The sequence below is a fragment of the Vanacampus margaritifer genome, chromosome 5 (assembly GCF_051991255.1).
Source record: "Vanacampus margaritifer isolate UIUO_Vmar chromosome 5, RoL_Vmar_1.0, whole genome shotgun sequence".
Taxonomy (NCBI): Eukaryota; Metazoa; Chordata; class Actinopteri; order Syngnathiformes; family Syngnathidae; genus Vanacampus; species Vanacampus margaritifer.
The window spans coordinates 22540977-22565277 of NC_135436.1; the positions used below are offsets into that span (position 1 = coordinate 22540977).

The 24301-nt window shown below is 39.2% G+C and overlaps 1 protein-coding gene across 1 annotated transcript; it reads right to left on the reverse strand.

Annotated features, from left to right (window-relative positions):
• Positions 1-736: 736 nt before the first annotated feature.
• Positions 737-23450, reverse strand: ttc9b (tetratricopeptide repeat domain 9B). Its single transcript, XM_077567008.1, has 3 exons — positions 22740-23450; positions 4853-5035; positions 737-3285 (listed from the first exon to the last, which is right to left on the reverse strand). The coding sequence occupies exons 1-3, from the start codon at positions 23227-23229 to the stop codon at positions 3191-3193; spliced, it is 768 nt and encodes a 255-aa protein (XP_077423134.1). The 5' UTR covers positions 23230-23450; the 3' UTR covers positions 737-3190.
• Positions 23451-24301: the final 851 nt, after the last annotated feature.

Below are 24301 nucleotides of genomic sequence, written 5' to 3' on the forward strand. Positions count from 1 at the left end.
GTATACAGTAAACTCGAAAAAATGTTCCGTTTCCTAGGTGTCATTGTTGTCATGTTACATGGATGTATAGAAACTGTAAAATGATTTTTTTTTTTTGTTCTGTACATGTGATGTGCAATGACAATGAATTAGAATTTTCCATTTTCTGTTTTTTTTTTTTTATTAGCAACAAAAACATACATGTACATTAACTCACTGACCCACTATTTAGCTTTTTTTTTTTTTGTCCATTTATAACAGTATAGTTTTTATGGTCGTTTTTAAAGCGCTGTTATTCTCTGCTATAATTGTGAATTAAAACATGCTAAGTTTTTGTTAGAGTGAAACTTCTGATTTCTATTTCCATGTATTCTACACATACAATTACGGTACAACATTTTTCTTACGTTAGAAGTAGTAATCTTCTTCTTTGTTTGTGTATGCATGACAGTATTATACTGCCTCCCGGTGGCTAGGATGTGCATACCAGCACAATGAATCAAATTACAGCATTTAATCATGATGCACAAAATGTTTAACTCTTCTATGTATGATGTTATGGCTCTATGTTTATACAAAGTACAATATTTTAGAGTGCTATTTTCCTTGTTTTTTTGTACAAACATTAGGTGCTAGAGGTTGCGCAATTTCTTCTCTTTTTTTTGGGACGTAATGTGATGAAAGTCAAGTCGACTAATCGCTTTTTCTGTGCAGTACTATAATGGAATAATTTTTAAAAAATGACAGGAGGAGGGAATGATTTGCAATAATCTATATTCATTGACAATGGACAGTTTATACACTGAATTTATACAGGACGTAACATGAATAAACGTGGACTGGGTGAAGACCAGGAAAAAAAATCCTCCCGCTTGGTGTGCTTTCCGCAGTCAGGTATCGCTTGCACAACTTGGCCAAACGGGACAAACAACCCGTCCACGTCCTGGGCCCGCTACAGCAGCGGGATTGTGCCATGTTTGCAAGTAATTACGGACCTCTTTGTGTGCGGTGGAAGATTTCCCTGCTCTTCGTCCGCTTAAGTAGGACAGGCAAAAAGAGTTATTCAAAACCCTGCTCAAGCTTGGATTTTCCCTTTGCTGGTTTTCCTACACTGACCAGATCTGCGCATCAATACGACAATTAAAATTAATTCAGGTAATAAAGTATGTACAACCCCTACCACACACTATATAAGCAGTAAACACACACAAGACGTAAAAAAAATTTAAAAAAATCGGTATGTGTGTTAGGGGTTGAACACTAAAGATTTTTTTGTACTCAACGATAATGAGATGAAAGTCAACTTGAAATTGGTTCGTTGATGACATCATTGCTATTTTTCAAGCACGGGAGTCCCCACCATTTTTTGTGCCGATGACCATTTTCACGTAAAGACACATTTCCACTTTGGCTATCATGGATGCTCAATTGAACGGAACTGTCCATGTTCCGGCAGAAAGGGGGCTTGAACAGTCACAACAACGACCCTGTGGCTGGAGGGGTTCGGGGACGGTTCAGGCTTTTTTTTTGGACAACATATTCAAGACTGAACATAAGCAACAAACCTGAACCTGGGCAATAACGAGCCTACGGACAACTACACTCTTTGGATCAGGGGTGGGCAAAAGTTTGTGCTCAAAAAATATATGCATTGCATTTATTAACTGACCAATTTTTTAGTGCTATGAATTTTTAAAAACTTGAACGTAGTTGTGAAAAGGGCTGTTGGCCCCGGGCGAGATTAGATTTTTATACAGTATTATTTACAATAAATAATATGATAAATATTAAATAAATAAATAACATTTACAATTAACCAATTATTAAATAAGATAAATTAATTAGGGCCTGACCAAGGTGAATTTTTTAAACCAATGTCGATTCTGATATTTAGTGGAATAAAATTCTGTTAATTCTGGGGGGTGAGGGGGTGGGGGAGGTGGGTTATATTTTCATTATCTAATTAACTCATTCACTCCCAGACATTTTCACTGAAGCAACCCCCTTCGCTCCCGGTTGTTTTACTGGATTTTGACAAATTTTGCAAGGCCCACAGAATATTGTGTTCTAGTGCATGGAACCTACCAAAAGAAAGATGATAGTCTCTTCTTTCATCAGGAAAAAATATATATTTCTATCTGTTTCCGTTTTGCAGCATTTAGTATTAGAATATAGCTAAATTTTCATCATTATTCACAAATCTGTTCAAAACACTGGGGAAAAGAGCTTGCTGCAACACGGCCCTAGTTGATCTCTTATACTCTGCTACCACCTGCTGGCCGTTTTTGTAATTACTACAATTGCTTCACCCGTTCTCTGCAGTTCAGAGACTGCATCAAACAAAGCCTTCTGTATGCTCTAGCATACAAAACATATAATTACGTCTTTGGGACACTTAAAAATTTTAAAACAGAATGTATTTATGCATTTTCGGGAACAAATGAGTTAATATGAAAAATAACAATCAGCATGAATTGACCATTTTTTTCGCAGATTTTTTGCACATTCTAAAATAATCAAGATTAAAATTTATTAAAAAAAAATAAAACAGAATTATAAATATAAATAAATACAATTTAATGAACCACTTAAGCATTTTAAAAAAACAGCTAAATGAATGTAACAACTCTTATCAGTGGGCCAGATCAAAATGTTTTGCCCACCCCTGGTTGAGATGGACATTAAAAACAGATTACAAACACTCAAATTAGCCCTTAATTGGAAAAAAAAGTCCAAGAAAGTGTGGTTAAAGGGCCTAAGAGAGCCCTCCAGGTGGGTCGCATGTACAATCAAATCGGACAATGGTCTTGATATGTGTCGCAACGCCTCTCAAAGAGCCAATCGCGACCCTCCAAAAGGCTTCCATGCACACACGACCCGGATATTCTCCCCATAGAGAGAAGGCAGAGAAAATAAAACGCTTTTTAAAAACATCGACTAAATCACGCAAATGTCCATTTTCCACTAGTTTCTTTTGGGGTGAGGTTATGTTACAGCAGTTTTCTTTTCTTTTATGTCAAGGAGAAAAAAAAAGCCACAGCACCTGAGGGGCAAACAGGCAGGAAGGAGTTGGAAAAAACAGGAAGTTCGGATCATCTCCTACAACTGCGTCTGTGCTGCGGAGGGTCCACGATGGCGAGGATGGAGGACGGTTGGACTGAGTTGGAGGTGGGGAGGGCTTGGTGCAGGATTCCAAACGGGGAGGGGCAGGTCAGCCTTGCGTCTCTTTGCCGAGCTCTCGTTCCCGCTGGCCGCTCTTGCTCATCTTCATCTCCGTCAGCTGGATGTAGCGCAGCACGTTGGTATCTGGCAGGGAGGGGGCGCCAGTAAGCGTGACTTGAATATATTTGAATATTATGATTTGATAATTTAAAAAAAAAGACATTTTCTTGACACCAATTACTACTTTCCTATTAGTCAGGACATTGTTGCCACCTTGCATTAAAATTTAATACATATTTTATATGAATCTTATGAATACATCAATAATTAAATATCAAAAAACAAAGTACTTTCATAGCATCAAATACTTAAAATCAATGCTAGATTATTAACCAAACTCAATATTCATTCAGTCAACTAACTTCTAATAATATGAATAAATGTTAGAAGGGCAGCAATTTTGACAGTTTTCAACGCATTAAAAAATACATCTAAATTAAACAGCTTTAGTAGCAAAATAAAATTATAATAAAATAATTTATTACATCTGTGTGTGTGTGGGGGGAGGGGGTCAATTCCTTATTAATGAGAGAATAATACATGTTAATTAAGAGCAATTTCACAGTACAGTAATTTCATATTATATATATGATTTAGATTTTTTTTAAATGAATAATTCAATCTAAAAAATGGCCTAAATTTGTAAGTAGTCAGAAAAAAAAGAGAGACACAAGGTAGATGAAGAAGTTAAAAAAAAAAGCCTAACAATGTCCAAAAAGTGACCATAAATTGTCCAAAAAGGAAGAGGAAAGGCACAAAATAACCATATCATGTACACAAAATTGCCCCAAAAAATGCTAAAAATTAATTTTTAAAAAGACCATAAAATGTGCAAAAAAACTAAAGAAGAAAGGGCAGAAAATGACCATAATATGTCTTTGGAATTGCCAAAAAAAGGCATTAAAGAAATGTAAAAAAAAAAAAAAAAAAGTATGAAAAGTCCAAAAACATAAGGAGAAATTCCCAAATTACCATACAATATAATGTGCACAAATTTGCCACAAAAAAGTCAGATTTTTTTCTTTAAACTGAAAATAAAACATTCAAAAAGTTACCATAAAAAAACAAAAGAAGAAATGCAGCAAATTTGGAATTGTTAAAAAAAAAGAAGTAAGAAAATTAATTTTAATTTAAAAATGAGGCAGAAAAGAAAGTGTTTTAAAAATAACTATAAAATGTCTATAAACAAAAAGAAGAAGTCCCAAATATTTACCATCAAATGTCCACAAAATTGTCAAAAATGTCAGAAAATTGATAGCAAAAAAGGGCAGGGAAAAAAAGTCAAAATATAGCTATAAAATGTCAACAACAAAAAAAATCACCATATGGCCATAAAATTGCCACAAATGTCAGAAATTTGACAGAAAGGCTAAATAGTCTAAACATGTATGAAAAATTATGTCTGAAATATTGCCCAAAAAACAAAAATGGAAGACAAAAGGTAGAATAAAATGAATCTCAAAGTATTGGATGTTATTGTGCAGCTCTAATTAGCTCTTGGGCCCTCAGTACATTAGATTAAGACTAACACACCGTTTCGTTCATCACAACATTCAAAGCTTTTGCGACTCCAGACAGATTTTTTGTTATTTATTTGACCTAAAAAAAGGGACTCTTTTGAGAATAATGGTCTAATCTCACACGTGCTCACCTGCAGGCTCGCGGTTCTTGGCGTCTCGCAGGTAGCGGAGGGCGCATTCGTAGTCGCCCAAGTGGTAGAAGGCAATGCCGGCGCGGTACATGGCCTTGAAGTGGTCCCTCTGGTGGCTCAGGACCTTCAGACAGTACTCCTTCACTCGCTCGTAGTTGACCAGCTCGGACTGCAGCAGACAAGCTGCAAACAGGGGAAAAAAAGACAAAGCTGTTAGCACCAGAGCAGATTAACACCGTAAATTAACAAGTTGCACACTTGCAGTAAAAGGTCAGCTGATAAGGTTAAAGAGGCTAAATCATCCATTTTCCAAGCATCTTTTTTTTTTTTTTTTATAGAACCACACAGCAAAATAATGCACAATCCATCTTCAGGGTGGCAGTGAGGTGACTATAAATAGACAATAGTAATGTGTCACACACCAGAAAGACCACGTAAGCAGTTTTAGCCCCCAGGCAGGGGAGCAATACCTTCTTTATTCTGCTACTCAGCTACACTCTACTAGAATGTTTTTTTTTTTTTTATATAAGATATTGTATCGTAACCTCGTCTCATCACACTATATATAGCATGTTTATAGTGCTGTGTTGTGATATTGTATGTGTCATGTTTCGGGTTCTGTGTGGTTGGGTTTTTGTTTGATTTTGGGTGTTCATGTTCTTTTTCTGTCTATATGTTCAGTGTTTTGTTTTGTGTTCCTTGTCTTTCCTCTCGTCTTGTTAGATGTAACCAAGCCATCGCCCCAGCCAAGTCATAGCCACTCCACAGCAAGTCAAGTCAAGGCAAATCAGGTCCTGTCACATCACATCCTGTCCAATCATGGCGACCAGTCTAGTCATGTCCTGTCCAGTCATGGCGACCAGTCTAGTCACGTCCTGTCCAGTCATGGCGCCCGGACTACTCACATCCTGTCCACTTGTCCAGTCATGGTGACCGGTCTAGTCACGTTCTGTCCAATCATGGCGACCAGTCTAGTCACATCCTGTACAGTCATGGCGACCAGTCTAGTCACGTCCTGTCCAGTCATGGCAACCAGTCTAGTCACATCCTGTCCAGTCATGGCGATCAATTGAGTCACGTGCTGTCCAGTCATGGCGAACAGTCTAGTCACGTCCTGTCCAGTCATGGCGACCAGTCTAGTTACGTCTTGTCCAATCATAACTATCAGTCTAGTCATTTCCTGTCCAGTCATGGCGACCAGTCGAGTCATGTCCTGTCCAGTCATGGCGACCAGTCTAGTCATGGCGACCAGTTTAGTCACATGCAGTCATGATGACCAGTCAAGTCACGTCCTGTCCAGTCATGGCGACCAGTCTGGTCACGTCATGTCCAATCATGATGATCAGTCTAGTCACGCCCTGTCCAGTCATGGCGACCAGTCCAGTCACGTGCAGTCATGATGACCAGTCTAGTCACGTCCTGTCCAGTCATGGCGACCAGTCTAGTCACGTGCAGTCATGATGACCAGTCTAGTCACGTCCTGTCCAGTCATGGCGACCAGTCTAGTCACGTCCTGTCCACTTGTCCAGTCATGGTGACCGGTCCAGTCACGTCCAGTCATGGTGACCAGTCTAGTCAGGTGCAGTCACGGCGACCAGTCTAGTCACGTCACGTCCATTCATGGCGACCAGTTTAGTCACGTCCTGCCCAGTCATGGCAACCAGTCTAGTCACCCGTCTATGGCGACCAGTCTAGTCACATCTTGTCCAGTCATAGCGACCAGTCTAGTCACTTCCCATCAAGCCATGGTCCACCATCACTCAACCACTCACGTCCACCCTGACAGAATGTTACAATATTGAGTCATTTAGCATGCCTTACCTATTGCGCAATATCGTATCACGCTCAACATTCAGCTTTCCCACTTGATGACCTTTCAGCATACCTGAAGTAACTTTTCCGACTCTCTTTTGTACTTTACTGCAAGCCGAAGTCAGCAGCGCTTGTTTTTCCTCGAGGTCTTCGATCCAACAAATGTAGCAACGATTCGCCGCAGCTTTCACATCAGCTAATGCCCGAAATAACTTCATTAGTAAAGATACAAACACGCACGCACAGCTTTTAGTCCACAGAAGGTTTTAAATGACTGCCGATGGCTGGGATATCTTATCGCTCACACGCTGCTCGCAACCAATTGCGGTTTCTACTTTCAGCTTCCCGACTCGTTATTGCTCGCCCTTCCCATCTCCCCACCCGTCGCTCTGTGTCCTAATCTTTTGCGAAATGTCAAAATAGCTCCCTTCCATTTGCACTCCCTCGTCCTGGTGTGTCACAGCTCTTTTTGAACCCTCGTCTCATCCTGCCACTCTCGTCTCCGTCTGCCCTTGACACACAGACAGCTCTGTGAACAACATGAGCCAGGGACGACCATTAGCCGGCAGGCAGGTCGAGTCAGGGAGTGAGAGACAGAAGGGGGGCGTGCGATGGCGAGGGACAGGGCTGTGGCGGAGGAGGGGGCTCAGGAGCATGAGATGAGGTGAGACTCATGGGAGTCTACGAGGTAAAGTGGGGTGAGGAGGAGCAGTGTGTTAAAAGCCGTTATTCCTGCCCTACCTGTCATCCCCCGTCTGTGTAAGTGTGTGTGCGTGTGTGTGTGCGTGCGTGTAAAAAGCTAATGTAAAACAAGGTGAGTGAATGTTCTATCAAGTGAGGAGAAGTCATTATAGAGCTCAGTCAGGCGCTCGGTCGTTTTTCCATCAGTTAAGGGTTTTAAATAGTTAAATACAACTGCATTACTTGAAGTACTTGGCCAGCGACTCTTTTGCATACCACAAAAGTACCACACTTTGATGAGTCAGCTCAGAGAAGCTAAAAAACAGTGTGTTCACCTATTTGCAGATTATTATTTTTTTATATATATATTTGGGGGCAATCCTCGTTTTTGTATGTGGAAATTGCTTATCAAAGTGTTGTTCCCATTATTCAATATTTTTCAGGTAAATAAATAAGCCCACCATCAATTAGTTTGCAGGCCAAATAAATAAATAATAGTAATATACAGAAATAAATAAAGCCAGGAATTAAATCCCATCAATTGCAAAAAAGTCACCCGAGTGCACCGGCACCTGAAGGATGTAATTCAAACCAACAACCCGTAATGCCAAACTGTGGTCACCACACTGTGGTGCTTTTCAGATTGAGGGATCCCCATTCAAGTAGCTTACACTGGATGTGAATGTCAACAATGCAAGTGCATAACACTGAATAATTCAGCGCGGGGCATGAGAAAGTGGACAGAGTCAATATCAATCAAAGTGTTTCTGTGTTTGGTGGTTGACGTTGCATTCTGTTCGGTATGTTTGCTAAATGAAAATGGTCTTGTGCTCCGATTTGTTCGCCACGTTTAGGACGCATGGAAAGCTTTTGTTCCAATACCCGTGAGAAGCAACATTACTTTAAAACCAAAGTTTGGTGACGACAACCTTTGACTACTAAAAAAAACAAAGACTATCACATTTTCAGGTGTACTGTAGTCTACTTATCTATTTTGTTTTTTACAACAGTCCTGCCCACACCCATCCATCATGTCCCTCATTAGTGGACATGAGCAAGGCTTTCAGAGGGATTTTGTTACAGCCTGCGCCTAATGGCCGACACGGTTCGACAGTGGGCTGGCACTGACCCACAAGGCAGGCTGCGTAGTGCAAACATCACACGCAGCAGCACACAAAACAAGAAAGAACAGTGCCCACGGGGGACCAGACCATGAAAAAGCCCTAAAGTTGAGGGTTAAATTGGTGATGGTGTTTTTAACTCATTCACTGCCATTGACGGCTATAGACGTCAAAAATTCATTTGAACTATTTCTACTAGTTTAACTTTTTTTTTTTGATTTATTTAGAACAGATATAACATTTGTGATTAATCGTGAGTTAACTAGTGAAGTCATGCGATTAATTACAATTAAAATTTTTAATCGCCTGACGCCCCTAATTTTTAATAATCTTTTCTTTTTTTTCTAATCACATCAGGCGATTTTTTTTTTTATTGTAATTAATTGCATGACTTCAATAGTTAACTCACAATTAATCACAAATTTTATATCTGTTCTAAATGTACAATAAACATGTTTTCTAGGTTTTCATACTCTTGTTAACAAAAGTGGAAAAAATGTTAAACTAATAGAAATGGTTAAAATATTTTTTGGACATCTATAGGCAGTGGCAGTGAAGGAGTTAAAATGTATTTGTATTTATTTATTTTTTATTATTGCTGTCACATGTCAAAATGAGTCAAATTTGACCCAAACAGTATGTAAGGGTTAAAAATTCCACACCACGCCCCCCCAAAAAGCATCCTGCATGTTCAAATGATAACTGGCCTGCCGCGCCCGATTGGCCCATTAGACAGATGGATGGCATGCCGGAGGAAGGGTAGTGTGCTGAAATGCATTAAGAGTGTGATTATGACAGGGCACTTGGAGCAGGTGGGGCACTGACACACACACACAAACACACACACACACACACACTTCATTAAAAAGAGCAGAGCAACATCCCTGAAACTACACCCTGCGCCATACTTGGAGACAATGTATCGGTACCTTAGTGGCTTTTTTATTACAAGTAATATTACAAGCGGGCAGGCAATAGACGGGAATCTTAAGCATGCCAGTAAAGAAATCTTAGCAGTTTCAGAACTGAACCACCATTCGGCCAGATGTTACCACAGAATAATTTGTCTACTTGCATAATAACGTTGCTGCTATGTGAAAAACATATTATTTTAACATATTATTTTATTTTTTTATGTTTTTGGGATAAAACTGAATGCAGCTATGTGAAAAACACTTATGTCCATTTTTTTCTTTTTTTTTTTTTTAATGTTTTTGGGCTAAAACTGAATTCAGACATCCCAAAAAAAAAAAGAAAAAAAAGAAAACAGAAAACAGAAAACAAATGGACATAAGTGTTTTTCACATAGCAGTGGCAATATAGTAAATTTAAATAAATGTATTTATTTACTTATTTATTGTGTGCAAATTGCATATTTTACACACGGTTCATATAAAGATTGCAAATTTCACACGACAGTAACTGCCACTGTCTGTAAACCTTTAAGTTCATCCAGTTAGGTCAGTGAAAAAAAATTAACTCAGCACCAATCAAATACTTCCAGTGCTCCTTTGAGAACCCTAAAACTAACCCAATGTGGTTTTGCATTGTATGTTAGCATTGAGCTAGCTGGTTTTCTAAGGCAAAGTGATGTGGTTGTTTTAAATAAATAACATGTAACTTTTATGTCAGCGACCTCTGAGAACTCTTTCAAATTGTGAAAACAAAAAAGCATACTACGTTTTCTTTAAAGTTCCGCTCTACTTATGTACATTAGCATGAGTGGATTAAGTAACACCGCAGTGAATCAATAATTGATGTTTACAGCCATCATTACAAGACGACGGCCGAGAATGAAAAGTATAAATCCTCCTTGCCGACGAGGTGACGACCCTTTCGGCCTCTCCGAGAAATAATGACGCGATGCATCAGATACGCTTCGGCTTTGTGTTAATTGGAAAAGCGGCGTTTTTACGGAAACGACTAATGAGATGTGAAGCCGCACAAAGGGAGTGAGCGTCGCGGGCGAGGCAGGGAGGTTTGTCTTAATGAGGAACCTGATGTGAGCGTGGCGACGGAAGAGTGAGTCGAGGTTTAATGGGATGCCGCAACGCTGACTGGCGCTGACTAATAATTGCCGAACTACTGAAAATGTAAAAACAGGGGACGACTGTATGAATGTACAGTGGTGTGCAAGTCTTAGTCCTCCATTTGATTTGCTGTTTTAGCAATGCCATGATGACTTTATATTACAACCATGTCACTCAGTATTCCCAACCACTCTGCCAAGAAACATCGTTCTTATTTATCTACTGCAAGTCATGCATCGTTATTTATCCATCTATGCTAGCAACAGGTTGAACAATTAAATAACTCTTCCACTAGATCGCAGAAGGTACGATTAATCATTCCTTCGGCAAAATTATAGCTTTGTCTTTTTTCAGGCAAATGGACCAAAATTTCTAACCAAGTACATTTGGTGAAAAATGTAAAGAGTAGCGGCGATCAGAATTGCCAAAGCTAGCTAGTGAGGCTAACCGCTATTATCCACACCATTTTGGCCAGACATTTTGCTGCTACATAGAACGTTCTAGTCCGACAGTTCTTCCGCGGGTTGAGCGTCATCTGTAAATTAGCCAATTGAAAACATTCATTAGCGATTTATCAACTTTAAACTTCAAATATCGATGTGAAATAAAGTAGTCGCATTGACTAGTCAACTTATCGGTTCAACCCCTCACCACTGTTTTTTCCTTCTTTAATTGCCTGTATTGTACTTTATTTATATTTAACTACAGAACATTTAAAACAAGGTGAACAAAACTTTGTTCTGGGGCTGGAATTCTATTTCTGTTCATTTCAATGGGAAACATGGCTTCAGTTCACAAACGTTTCGCTTCGCGAATGGAGTCTCGGATTCAGAACAGAAGAAATTTTGATTGATTGTCAAATGTACTAACCCAGTGTGAAATCAAATCAGGTCTGTTTAGTTGAAGAGATCACACTGAGTGGCCCCTCAATTAACGCCCCCGCGCCCCCAAAAAAAACAATTAAAAAAATCTGATTTTCTTTTTTTTAAACCAAAAGTATTCTTCTTCAGACCCCCCAAAAAACATTTTTAAGATTTTTTTAAAAAATATATTGAAAAAAGAAAAAAACATCTGCGGATTCACGGATGCCAAACTACGAATATGCATCAACTGTAGTTTTAAGTTGTAATATCACCATTCACCACTAGATGGCAGACATGACATAGTTGCACATAAATCGGTCTTATACTGCCCTTTAGATGCGTGGACCAAATATGTTTTGTTGATTTGGGATAATATGCAGGAGAATTGTAGTACCGAATAATTATATTAACATTTTTGAGTGAGTCGATTCAACTCTTTGAATGGTCATTTTTTTGTCATACATCTAGTTAGCAAGGGTGGTTTCTTCTATGTGGGCTCCCAGTAGCACTGATAAAAACTTATTATTATTATTTTTTTAAATTACGAATTAAAAAAAAAAATTATGAATTAAAAAAATAATAATAATTAAAAAAAAAAAGTCTTTAGTCCCCTTCGGCATTTAAGTTGCCCATGACTCATGTAGACTATGAGACAGTACACAAAAACAAATTTAGAAACAGCAACATTTTGTGATACTAAGCTCAGCAAAAAGTTTTTTTACTTTAAATTTGTTCCTGCTTGTATTATGTGTTGGGTAAGGTTGTGTATACAAATGTGTGCATTTTCATAGTGTAGGCACCCCGTGGCTTGGCCTGCGGCGTTATGTCGAGTCTTCACCAAGACTGTTTTTTTTTTTATTAAGATACAGCTAAAAGCCCGGGAGCGATGAAACTAGCGGCTAGAAGAGACACAAAGTGGAGAAGGATTGAGGCAAATGAGGGAACTAAATCCATTAACACAGGAGGGAAAACGGAAAACACCACCTCTCACGCCAGATTAGTTTTCCGCTTCCTGACGTTCTGAACTCATTTCCTCACCGGACTCTTGCGGCAATCCGGCTCATTTTAAGACACTCCTTGGCCCCGCTGATTAGTCGGCTGTCTATCACCTTGTAATTAGTTCTGCAGGAAGATACCGCGGAGAGAGAGCCATCACTCTCCCCCGCGGCCGCTCATTTCCTCACGCATCCATCGTTGATCCCTTAATGTCGGATTTGTGCACACTTCCGCCACTCCCATCCCAGGTTGCAAATTTCACAGCATCAGCGAGTTGATTTTAAGAAGTACAGTAGAACTTCAGTTCATGAACTGAATTCTTTTTATGACTCCATTAATGTTTCCCATTGAAATACAAAGAAATGTAATCTATCCATAAAAATTGAGTCATTATTATTACAATAGATCAGCGAGGGACAAGTTTCCATGTCTCCCTCCTTCAGCACAGCTGAATCTAATGATCAGCTCATCAGCAAGCTTTGCAGAAGCCCGATAACGATCCGGATCATGAATCAGGTGTGTTAGTGGAGAGAAACATAGAAAACAGTCTAAATAGTGGCTCTCGAGGACCGAATTTGGCCACCCCTGCAATCGATGCTTAATTTCGCCAGACCACACTCTAAAAACAGTTGGGTCAAAAATAACCCAACTGTGGGCTAAAAATGGACCGATCCTCTACTTGGGTCAATTTGACCCAACTTTGAGTCCAGAAATTGGTCTTTTAATGTAAAGCAGCTCATAAATATTGGTCAGATCCTTTACTTGGGTCAAAAAAATGCGTCATTTTGTGTAAAACAACCCAGAAAGTTGGGTCAAATTGACCCATAAAGTGGATTGGTCCATCCTTTATCCATAATTGGGTTACTTTTGACTCAACTGTTTTTAGAGTGCAAACTGTGTGGCAAGATCAAAATTTACGAACACCTTGCTCATGATGAACTATTATTTCCTTCTTTTTTTTCAACGTCATTACATTTAGGCTAAAACGCTATCGCTAGCAGTTTTCACTTTCGTTGCATTTTAAAGGGATACTTCATTCGTTGAGCCATTTCCAGCAACAAAAATGTTATATTTTGTCCAGAATTAATTTGATAACTTCATTATTTTTCATGTACAATTAAGACCTTTAAAAAAAAAAAATCTATGTGTTGTCAACTGAAGATGACATCACCTGTACTGAGGAAATAGGCACACCTTTTTTTCTGGGTTTGGTAAGCAAACTGAGTCGTTATCAATTTCCTCAGCACAGGTGATGTCATCTTCAGTCGACAGCAACGGAAATTTTGTTTTTAAAGGTATATTTGTTTTTGAAAAATAATTAAGCTATAACATTAATTATAGACAAAATATGATCTGTTACCTTTTGAAAATAAATAAAAAGTGCCTTACAAACCTCTCTTTTTGTGTGTGGACAGGACGTGATTTAATTTGACGGCAGAGCGCTCGGACAGAGCGAACGGCCTCGCCTGCCCCCCCCCCCCCCCCCCCCTGCTAAGAATAGCTCTCCCCCTCCGAGCCATGCTGCTCGCTATCATGAAATCACGACGCCGGCTCGATCATGACGGCTCGTCTGCTGCGACGTGACTCGGAATTATCGTCCACTTGCCACCTCTGCACCCCAATTTCACAGCCTTTTCTACTGCTGCTGTCATTTGGACGAGAGGGAGCCCATTCCATGATGGCACTCTTGTTTTAGCAATGTGTTTAAATGTCAGTGGATTTTTATTTAGCTGAGTTTACTCCAGAGAAGAATGATGTTGTGATTTTCCTGTTTCTCTGTGCTCATTATCTCATATTTTTACTTGAGCCAAGAGAGCTAGCTTTTTCATGAACTGGGCTCAAAAGAAGACTTTCTATGTACACAAAAAGACAATTTGTCTAAAATACTGTTCACAAATCTGTGTTAGTGAGGATTTCTTCTTTGTGTGACACGATTAGACAGCATGATTACTACACAGGTGCCCACAAAAAAAAGGCTACAATAAAATATGAAGTTGTTTCTAAAAAGACAAATAAAATGTAAAAATGTTAAATACTACTAAAATAAAATTATACAAATAATAATAAATAATAGTTACAAAATAAAATAATGTAGATTAAATAAAACAATTAATTGAAAAATATGTAATAAATGATACAAGTAATTAAATAATCCATAAACAGAATAAATAGACAAATAAAATAAAATATATATTTTTAAATACTACAAAAATATATATTTTTAAATAATAATAAATGAGTCACAAAATAAAATATTAAAATAATGTAGATTAAATAAAACAATTAATTGAAAAATATGTATTAAATGTTACAAGTAATTAAATAATCCAAAAACAGAATAAATAGACAAATAAAATAAAATATATTTTTTAAATACTACAAAAAAATAAAAATAATAATAAATGATAGTCACAAAATAAAACATTAAAATAATGTAGATTAAATAAAACAATTAATTGAAAAACATGTATTAAATGTTACAAATAATTAAATAATCCCAAAACAGAATAATCAAATTACCGTACAATCCCCTGTACGACACACATGTAAAATACACGATATAAGCAATTTTCTCGGCTGGCAGAGAGAGTTTAGACCAGAAATAAACCATAAATCTCAGCCTCTTGTCCAACATTGGAGTCAGTTTGCACCCTTCACCATTGTCCGCCACTCCCAAAATAGTTGCTGACTCAGGATTAATGCTCATCTGCTTAAATATTTATACCAATGAGGAAGCTACATCACGGATGATTCCTCTAATGCTCGCCTCTATTGTCGGTAATAGTTCGGGGTGGGGTTAATGCTGCTAAAGAGGATAAAGAACAGTCTATTGTTTTCTTATTTAAACCTGCTGTATATTGTGCTTAGTGTCATCTTACTTTGTATTGTGAGTAAAAGCAGATACTCAAATAACATTCAAGCGTGATTTAATAAAGCATAAAAAAAAGCCTTTTATTGATGTAGTCTGTTTTTTACTGCTCTTTAGTTGACTGGTCACCAAATGACATTGGTGGACACTACACAGACTTTTTGTCTTTTGCTCTGTGGTTACTTCCTTTGCTTTAACATGCTACTTGCCTCAAAACGTTTTTTTGGGGGGGGGCATTAACCACAAAACTACATTCAAATGTCCTGCTCTGTCCTGAACTGACCTGTGCAGTCCTGTCCCATTCAACCCTGTCCTGTCATCTACGGACACTACACAAATATTTTGTCTTTTTTTTTTTTGCCCACTCTATGCAGCTACTTCTCTTCTTTTTATTGGGCCCCAAGCACAAAGAAGGTACATTCAAATGTCCATTCCTGTCCCGTTCTAAACTGTCCAAACCTGTCCTGACTATTGCCTTTCTGCTCTTTGTGGCTACTTTTTATGCTTTGGTGGAATAAAATATAAAACAATTTCATTTAAAGAGCACAACACACGTATATAGTTTATAAGGCGAGGTAAGGTGGGGCAAGACGATTTCGAGATTTTAGAGACTCTTAAAAATGAAATCTAAAGTGAACATGCAAGTGGAGGAAGGCAACCTTAAATATTCAGCCGTTTTTATCCATCTCAGGGGGCGGCCATTTTGCCACTTGTTGTCGACTGAAAATGACATCACAGTTGTTCAGGGCTCAGGCAACGACCAATCACAGCTCACCTGTTTTCTGAAGCTGAGCTGTGACTGGATGTTACCTGAGACCTGAGCAACTGTGATGTCATGATGTCAGCAGGTGGCAGAATGGCCGCCTTCGGATATTGATAAAAACAGCTGGATTTTGCTGCTTAACTCATACTCCACTAATACAATATTAACCAGAATACCGTATTTAGACTAGTGGGGCTGCATAGAACATGTTATTGTCAAGAAATATTTTTTTTGGGGGGTTGTACATTTCACAGCCAGGGCGTGGTCTAGGAAGTGGAAAAATCGCCATTTCTTCTTGGTAGGCTGCTATGTCAGCATGTCCAAATATGGGCACACTGGCAAGCGGTCGTATTCCAGTTAAGAGGCGAGTGGAAACATTTTGAACGGCCTGGAGATGTTTGAGGTAGGCCTGGCTGAATCCAGTCCACTTTGCAGTCTGGTATCGCGTAACCACTCCCATTGGACACAAGTTGATTTAAAAATGTATTTACCGTCAGTAGCAATCATTTTTTCTAGATGGTTCTTCCCTTGTTTAGAGGTCACGGAGCGCCTTCCGTCTTGAGTTGTCCCTCTCCCGTTTATCCTCCCCGCCTCTGAGGATAATCCCATCACATTTAAGAGATCTGTCCAGTTTCTCTTGCCGTCTCTCATTTTAGCCCTCTTGCATCCTTTGGCGCTCACCCCCATTCCCCCCTTATCACCCTCCTCCGAATGTCGGCCTAATCTGTGGCGTGAATATGAAGTACAGTGTGAGTACAGTAGAGGGTGCGAGCCAGCCATGACGAGCCATCTGCAGCCCTGGCTGGCATACTAGCGAGCTCTCCATCCTGCTCTATGCACACAGAGAGACACGAAACACACCTCTATGACCATCCCCCCTTCGCCTGCCCTTGAATGGCACCTAAAATTCCTCCTTTCCCCCCTAAAGCATGCAGCAACCTTTCGAGCATATCGTATATAGCCTCCATTTCTTCTCTCCTTTGCTCGCTTCTTCTTATTCATGCGTTGTGTCGTGCAGACCCCCCAGTGAGGTGGTTGGCGGGAGATGAAAGGGAGGACTTTTGTGATGTGTTCGGCTGCCGCTGTCGTATGCATGCAGCGGACTGTACCAGCAGGCAACCTGCTGCGTGCTATTACGTTATTCCCCCCAATGCTCCTCGAGGTTATCGAGAATGTGGAATATTATCATAATGGCAGCTTCTCGCCTCTGCGAAGAAGGCTGCGGTCCAAACAGATGTTGACGACAAGCTGTTAAAAGTGATATAATTATGATTCGAAAGGTTCTAAAAAATGCCTTGAAGGATTTAACTGCTAAAATTAGGATAACAGCTGATGCTGTGGAAGAATACAGAGGAGATGCTATTATCGTTGGCAACACTCAATTTTTTTTTTCATTAAAGAAAAAAAAAAGCAAGAAAAACACTGTCCCGTTAAATATAGTTTTAAAGTCAAATTCATAAACTGACAATATCTTCAATATCTACAATGACCTAATTGACCATTATAATCGGCCACTTGACCCAAGTGGCTGATTAGTTTCCCCTTAAAACGTTATAATCGATAACAAAGTTTCCGACACTGTGAAAGTTCCCTGAAAGCACCATTTTGCTTGCGTAGCACTAGCAACTAGCAAGTGTGTAGCGCATATTATTTTGGTTATTCTGTTCTCCCCCAAGCTGTTTAATGACACCCCAGTTTGAGTTAACTGTAAAACTAAACACACAACAATAATAATTACATCCACTGCATATTTAAATACACAAAAGCTTCATTTTTAAAACATCGCTAGCCTAGCGCTAATGCTAAAAGCGAAGGGAGGATCCTATTCGAATGAGAACAGGAAGTTAGCATCGACTTCGGGAGTGTTTTTCCTTCAAATAACGAATATTCACACACAGATGCTGTGGGAACACATACCTACAGGTAAGATAACACTACGCAAAGGCACAAATTTTTCCCAATGTGTGAAAAATTTGTTATTTTAATCGTAGTCCAGTAACTTTCTTCTGTACTCACATTAAGTGTGTACGCCATGGATGCACGGGCACCATGCTGCCCCCAAGAGGCCAAAACGCACGGGAACAGTCAGTATTTGTAGTTATGTGGTTTGGTTACACATGTATTTCTTTTATCTGCTTGTAATCACATAAACCGCCTGCACCTCCCTATCAACAATTTATTTTAGGGGTACCACTATATTTATCTAAATGCTCACACTTACAGTATTGTATAGTTTAGCATAGTTTCTTTTGATAATAATTATTTCCAAAGCTCTTATTAATTGTGTCTGCAAACACCACAGCCAGGTTATCATCATGCAAGCAATTGCTAGAAAAAAAAGTGGTTTGTTTTTCCACTCATGAGCTACATCCCTCTCAAGGCTGCGACTCTACTCATGACTCATGCCGGTCAGGAGGAACAAAGGAACTTTTTGAGGCCGACATCAGAGCAAGCAGGAGTTGAGGAAAAGTCAGACTTGCAGAATCTCACAACAGTCGCTTCATCGTCTCCCCTCTTCGAGCCTCCGCTTTGTGCAATTTATGATGATGATGATGAGAGTATATTTCGCTCAACATATTTTAATGCGGCTCTGTGAAAGCACATCAATATTTTATGAAAGAAGCAGTAACTACAACACTGCCACTTAGTTGGCTGATTTTTTTTTTTTGTTGACTTGCGAGCAAAAATCAGATACAAGTGCTAGATAATGGCTGCAATCTCAATTTAGCTCACTTCACAGCTAACAGTAGTTTGACAGATAGTGAACAATTCTTCAAAAAATAGGCTTCAAGCTGTTTAAGTTTACTGTCAAACTAAACGGTAAAAAAAAAGTACATGTGTATTTATAACAACCACAGTACATAACTTTGCCATTGAAATCCACTAGCTTAATGCTAACACATCATGGGAAAAAACATAGACAGGCTAATGAATAGCATGTGTATGTGTTAAGTAACAGATATTTCAACACAAAACGTGGTGTAACACATTGACAGATTATATAACAATCCTAATAAAGGCATTTTTTTATCCTCTGTGAAAAATTATGAATATTACTGCAGTTGACAGTTACAGTAGTTGCAAAAGTATTACGTTAGAACCCCTACTAACTTGCAGTTCGGCACCTGCGGATTTTTTTCCTCCAATTACCTCATTCACTGCCATTGACAGCTATAGACGTAAAAAAAATTCATTTGAACTATTTCTATTAGTTTAACATTTTTCCCATTTTTGTTAACAACAGTATGAAAACCTAGAATTTTTTTATTGTACATTTAGAACAGATCTAAAATGTGTAATTAATCGTGAGTTAACTAGTAAATTCATGCGACTAATTATGATTACAAAAATAATCACCCCTAATTTTTAATAATCTTTTCTTTAAAAAAAGAAAAGATTATTAAAAAATAAATTAAATTTACTTATTTAAAAAAAAAAGAAGATTATTAAAAATTAGGGGCGTCAAGCGATATTTTTTTTTTCGTAATTAATCGCATGACTTAACTAATTAAATCTGTTCTAAATGTACAATCTTTTTTTTTTTTAGGTTTTCAAACTTGATAACAAAAGTGGAAAAAAATGTTAAACTAATAGAAATAGTTCAAATGAATTTTTGACGTCTATAGCTGTCAATGGCAGTGAATGAGTTAAAAAAACAATTGGGGGGAACCTCATTTTTTATGGAAAACACTTATTGAAAGTTTATCCCGTTATTTTATCTTCAATGCATTCATAATAGGCGTCAATTATGAACACATTTTCGCTGTTTGTGGGCCGGCCCATTCCTTTTAAATAGCGGGTGTACATTATATTTCTTTGCTCTGTAAGTGAATTAATCATGATATACATTTTATTTAATTATGTTATCACTTTATGTTTTTATAAAGTAAATAAAATATTTGTATCACCACTCTGGTAAAAATGACTATTTAAAAAAATTAAAGTGAATTAATTAATTGATTGTTGATTTGCCCCCCCTCAAGGAGATTTACCAGTTACCGGTAGTTCTTTCCTCTATGAATGAAAGAGCAAATGAAGCTGTGATAGCAACAGTGATGGCAGGCTGTGAGCAGTATTACTACAAGCAAAAGGGAAAAAGCACAGTGCTGGTTGCCATGGTAAATATGCCCCCCTGTCGAGTGTGTGTGGCACTCCCCTCCCCCCTCTTCCTCTACTCCTCCTCTCCTCACTCTCCGCACTGGCTTTTCCTCTGCCCCCCCCCCCCACTCGCTGACCAATCCCCTTTCTCTGATCCCCATTTTGCTCATCTCTTTAAATCATCTCCCCCATATTTCCTTCATGCCACCGCGGCCTTCAATAAAGGCCGCAGACACTGCGCACAGGCTGGCGACCTTCAGTGCATCATGGAAGAAAGATTGTTGTAGTTCATCTGTCATGCATCATCCAAAATAGCCACATTACTAAGACATATCGCTGCTGGACACCTTATTAGGTACACCAGCACAAGCTAATGCAGAGGTGGCCAATTCCGGTCCTCGAGAACCGCTATCCAGCCTGTTTTCCATGTCGCACTCCTCCAATCCTATTATCAGCTCATCAACAAGCTTTGCCTGATAACGAGCCTAATCATGAATCAGGTGTGTTGGTGGAGAGAAACATGGAAAACAGGCTAGATAGGTGCTCTCGAGGACCGGATTTGGGCACCCCTGACCTAATGCAAACAGAGTCAAAACAAACAAATGTTTGTAAGGACCACTTGACAACAATAATAATACATATATACATACATCCATGTGAGCATTGGCTGTTTTACCAGCTACTAATACCCCTAGTCTGCGGCGGTTTAACGAATTTTTGGCACCTAATCGCCATCTGCCATTTTTAAAATGAAAACAATATCAAAAGTACTAGAGGCATTTGTACTCATATATGTGATTACTCAAGAGTGAATACTTGTACTGGTATTGGTCTGAAAAAAAAAAGTGGTATCGAACATTTTAAAACGTAGCACAAACTATGGACCCCCCCCCCCCTCAAAAAAAAAATACAATAAAAACAAAATTATAAAAATTGAATTTGAAACTCATTTTACAACATTACCTTTCTGAATAAATGGCTCCCAGAACATTAATTTTAAAAAAAATTATAATATTTTTTTAATGCACTGGACATGCCCTTGTCTATGTGTCAAAAACTTGCTTTTGCTTGCACTAGCAAGCTAAATTTAGCTCCTCCCCCATATACAAAGACGTTAATCTCTCAGTCGAGACCTGATGTATTACTTCCAACATATTTCACTGGCACCAATTATTATTTCCCTATTAGCCAGGGCTTTGGTGTATTCTTGTGACATCTTTGAGCATTTTCTATGGTGATTAGAATAAGAAATTAAATAAAAAGCTCTGTATTCCGTTGTTTGGATTGTACTTTTATTATTATTATTGATGTTTTCAACTATTCTGCTGTCCATAGGGACGCCAAGGAATTTCACTCTATGGGGGATTTTTTTTTTCTTCCTGAATCCGTGTAATACTGATAGACTCCCACAATTCTGTTCTGTTCAAATATTTGCTTTTCTATTATTTAGTAGGTCTTCATGTGTTAGCGCTATTCTGTAAAATTGTATCAATGAATAATTGATGTGCAGATGAGACAATAATTGGCAAAAAACAAAGCTGAAGTTGTATGAGTGGAAGCAATGTTTTTGTTGTCATAACAGTGCACCTGCTTCCTAACACCTCTGCCTGCTTCTAATGAGTCTCTTAAAGTAACAGTGACACCCCCCCCCCCCCGCCCCCATTATTCGATTCAGAGCAAAAATGTCACATTGCTCTTTTAGTATGTAGCTACCGAAGCTCATTTAACCTTAAAGAGATCACGAGTACACAGCCTTGCCTTTTGACTTGTAACCTTACATCATCCATTTGATGAGCCTCGACATGCACTGTCGCCACAGAGGCCTCGTGTGAAGTATTACAACACATCATCATGGTGACCCTGCCACAGTATGAAATTCATTATTTGCTTATGGGAAACGAAAAGGGATATACTGAACGAGTGGAATTCAATGTGTTCAACTTTCATATTCTGCATTAAATGCAATGAAATCTAATTTTTTGGGTTGACTTCCCGTTTAACAAAGTTTGCTTCGATTTAAAAGAATTATTTGCTAGACTTAATTCTCACTCTTAAAAACTCAAAGTTCTTTATTATGATTATTTCAAGCAGGCCTTATTTAATGGACTATTTATTTTTCTTTTCTTTTTTTTTACTGTGTGGTACAAACTTCATTCAGGAAGAGGCAAAGAAAACAACTTAGTTCACGCATTGTAAAATAAGATAAAGCAGAGGAGAAGGTGAGAGGAAAACAAACAGTTTTGATTTAAAAAAAAAAAAGGTTTTAAGCAGGCATTTTTATGGTGATACCGAATGTACATAACCAACAATAGGGTCGTTCTTATCGATTTAAGTAAAAGCATTGCGAAGGTTCACTTGTTAAACATTAATATTGCTCAAGAAGGACTTTATCTAGCTCAGGAAATAAGATAATTGTCTTGAATTCACATGCATTAGTTCACATTTATTTATTTATACAAAAAATACACATAGGCCTACTACAGTATGCGCATGTTGCCCCCAAATGTCTAACTAGACTCCGCCGATAGGAGTATTTCGCTCAACAACAAAAATCTCCAACGTGAAACCGACGAACCATAAGGAACCACGCGTGCAGCGTACAGTCCACCAGAGTGTGACCGGGTTGGATGCGCTCGTGCCGGGTACTGACTGACCTGTGAGGCTGTCGTAGCACTCGATCTCGGTGCTCTCCACGGCTCTCCGCTGCTCCTCGGTGAGCTTGACGGCGGCTTGTTGGCTCAGCAGGTTGACCTCGGAGCCGCCGGTCGTCCCGTCGGCAACGTGCACCCCTTTGAGCTGCAGCAACGCCCGGTGGTATTTGCCGATCGCCTCGCGAAATTTCTTCTCCTTGTAGCAGCGGTGGCCCTCCGCCTTGAAGTCGACGGCTTTCTGGATCTTCGTCTCCATCTCTGTTTCCGCCGAGACGCCGACTCGATACCCGCCGCCCCCTCCTCCGTCTTCTCCTCCTCCTCCTCCGCCTCCGCCTCCTCCTCCTCCACCGGCGGCCGCTGCCAGACTCCGGCCGCCGGTCTCCGGGTAGCTTTTGAGGCTCTTTATCGGGTGTTGCTTGGCTTCCATGCTGCCTAGTGAGCGGGGCTGGAGCGGACCATGGTGCTCGGAGGACCGGAGCAGCGTGCTGTGCATAAAGGATGCGGTTCGGCTACTTCGGAGCGGCGAGACGTTGGCTACGATCGGGGAAATTAGACAAAAGTTGTATGAACGTCAAACGGTTATTTTGCGCTATATGCGACGGCGAGCCGCGGCGCCATTGTAGGAATTGGCCAAAGGAAGCTAGCTCGGGTGCGAGGTGATGCTCGCGGGGACTTGTCGTAGCAACAACTGAAGCACGAGCAGTTTCAGCACCACAGGCACGCGACCGCCTCTGCCGCAAAGCATTGTGGGAATTAGAGTGCTTACACTGATCAAAATATGCAAACGGTACTAACCTGCTATGAATCCGAACTGAGCATGTGCACAAAACTAGTAAAACGTTAACATTTAATTATTTATTATACTTTTGGTATGAGAAATTTCTAGTTTATCTGGGAATTATTATTTTTTAAACAACCGATTAATAAAAATAAAAATTCTCGAATCTTCCTGCTTGTGTTGTTTTTCATCGTGGACAATCTGTATATCTCCGATGTAAAAAAAAAAAAAATGTTAACGTCTTCTTTAAATTCTGAAGTTAATTTTACAACTGTATTTTATGCTTAACATTTAAACAATTACCTAGTTTAATTTTGAATAGCAAAAAAATGCCCTGTTTGCCACCTTGAGTAGCTATTCACTGAAACCTTCGGACACCAGGCAAATTCGGATCTTTATCTCCGCTGCAGTTAAGTAGAGGCATTGTCAAGGAATGTTGGGACGATGTAGTTTGACTAAGTAGAATTGCCGTACCAGTTTAGTACCGCATCAGGTTGGGTCACCAAGAGTCGTGAGACAGAAAAAAAAAAACTTGTATCGCCATGTATAGGCTGCATTGCTATTTTTTCGTTATTCATAGAAACTGGATTTTTTTTTTTTAATCGCTGGCCACGTACCCCTCTCTCGCTTGTGTTTTATTCCAATTCTTTTAGTACATCGCCATAAGCTATGAAGGTGAACTGGAGTTTCACTGCAGTTCACGAGTTCTGATGACTTCATCGCTGAGATTTCAAGGACCGCATGGGAGGCTTGCAAAGGGAGAGTGCGATCTCTAGTGGACATGGAG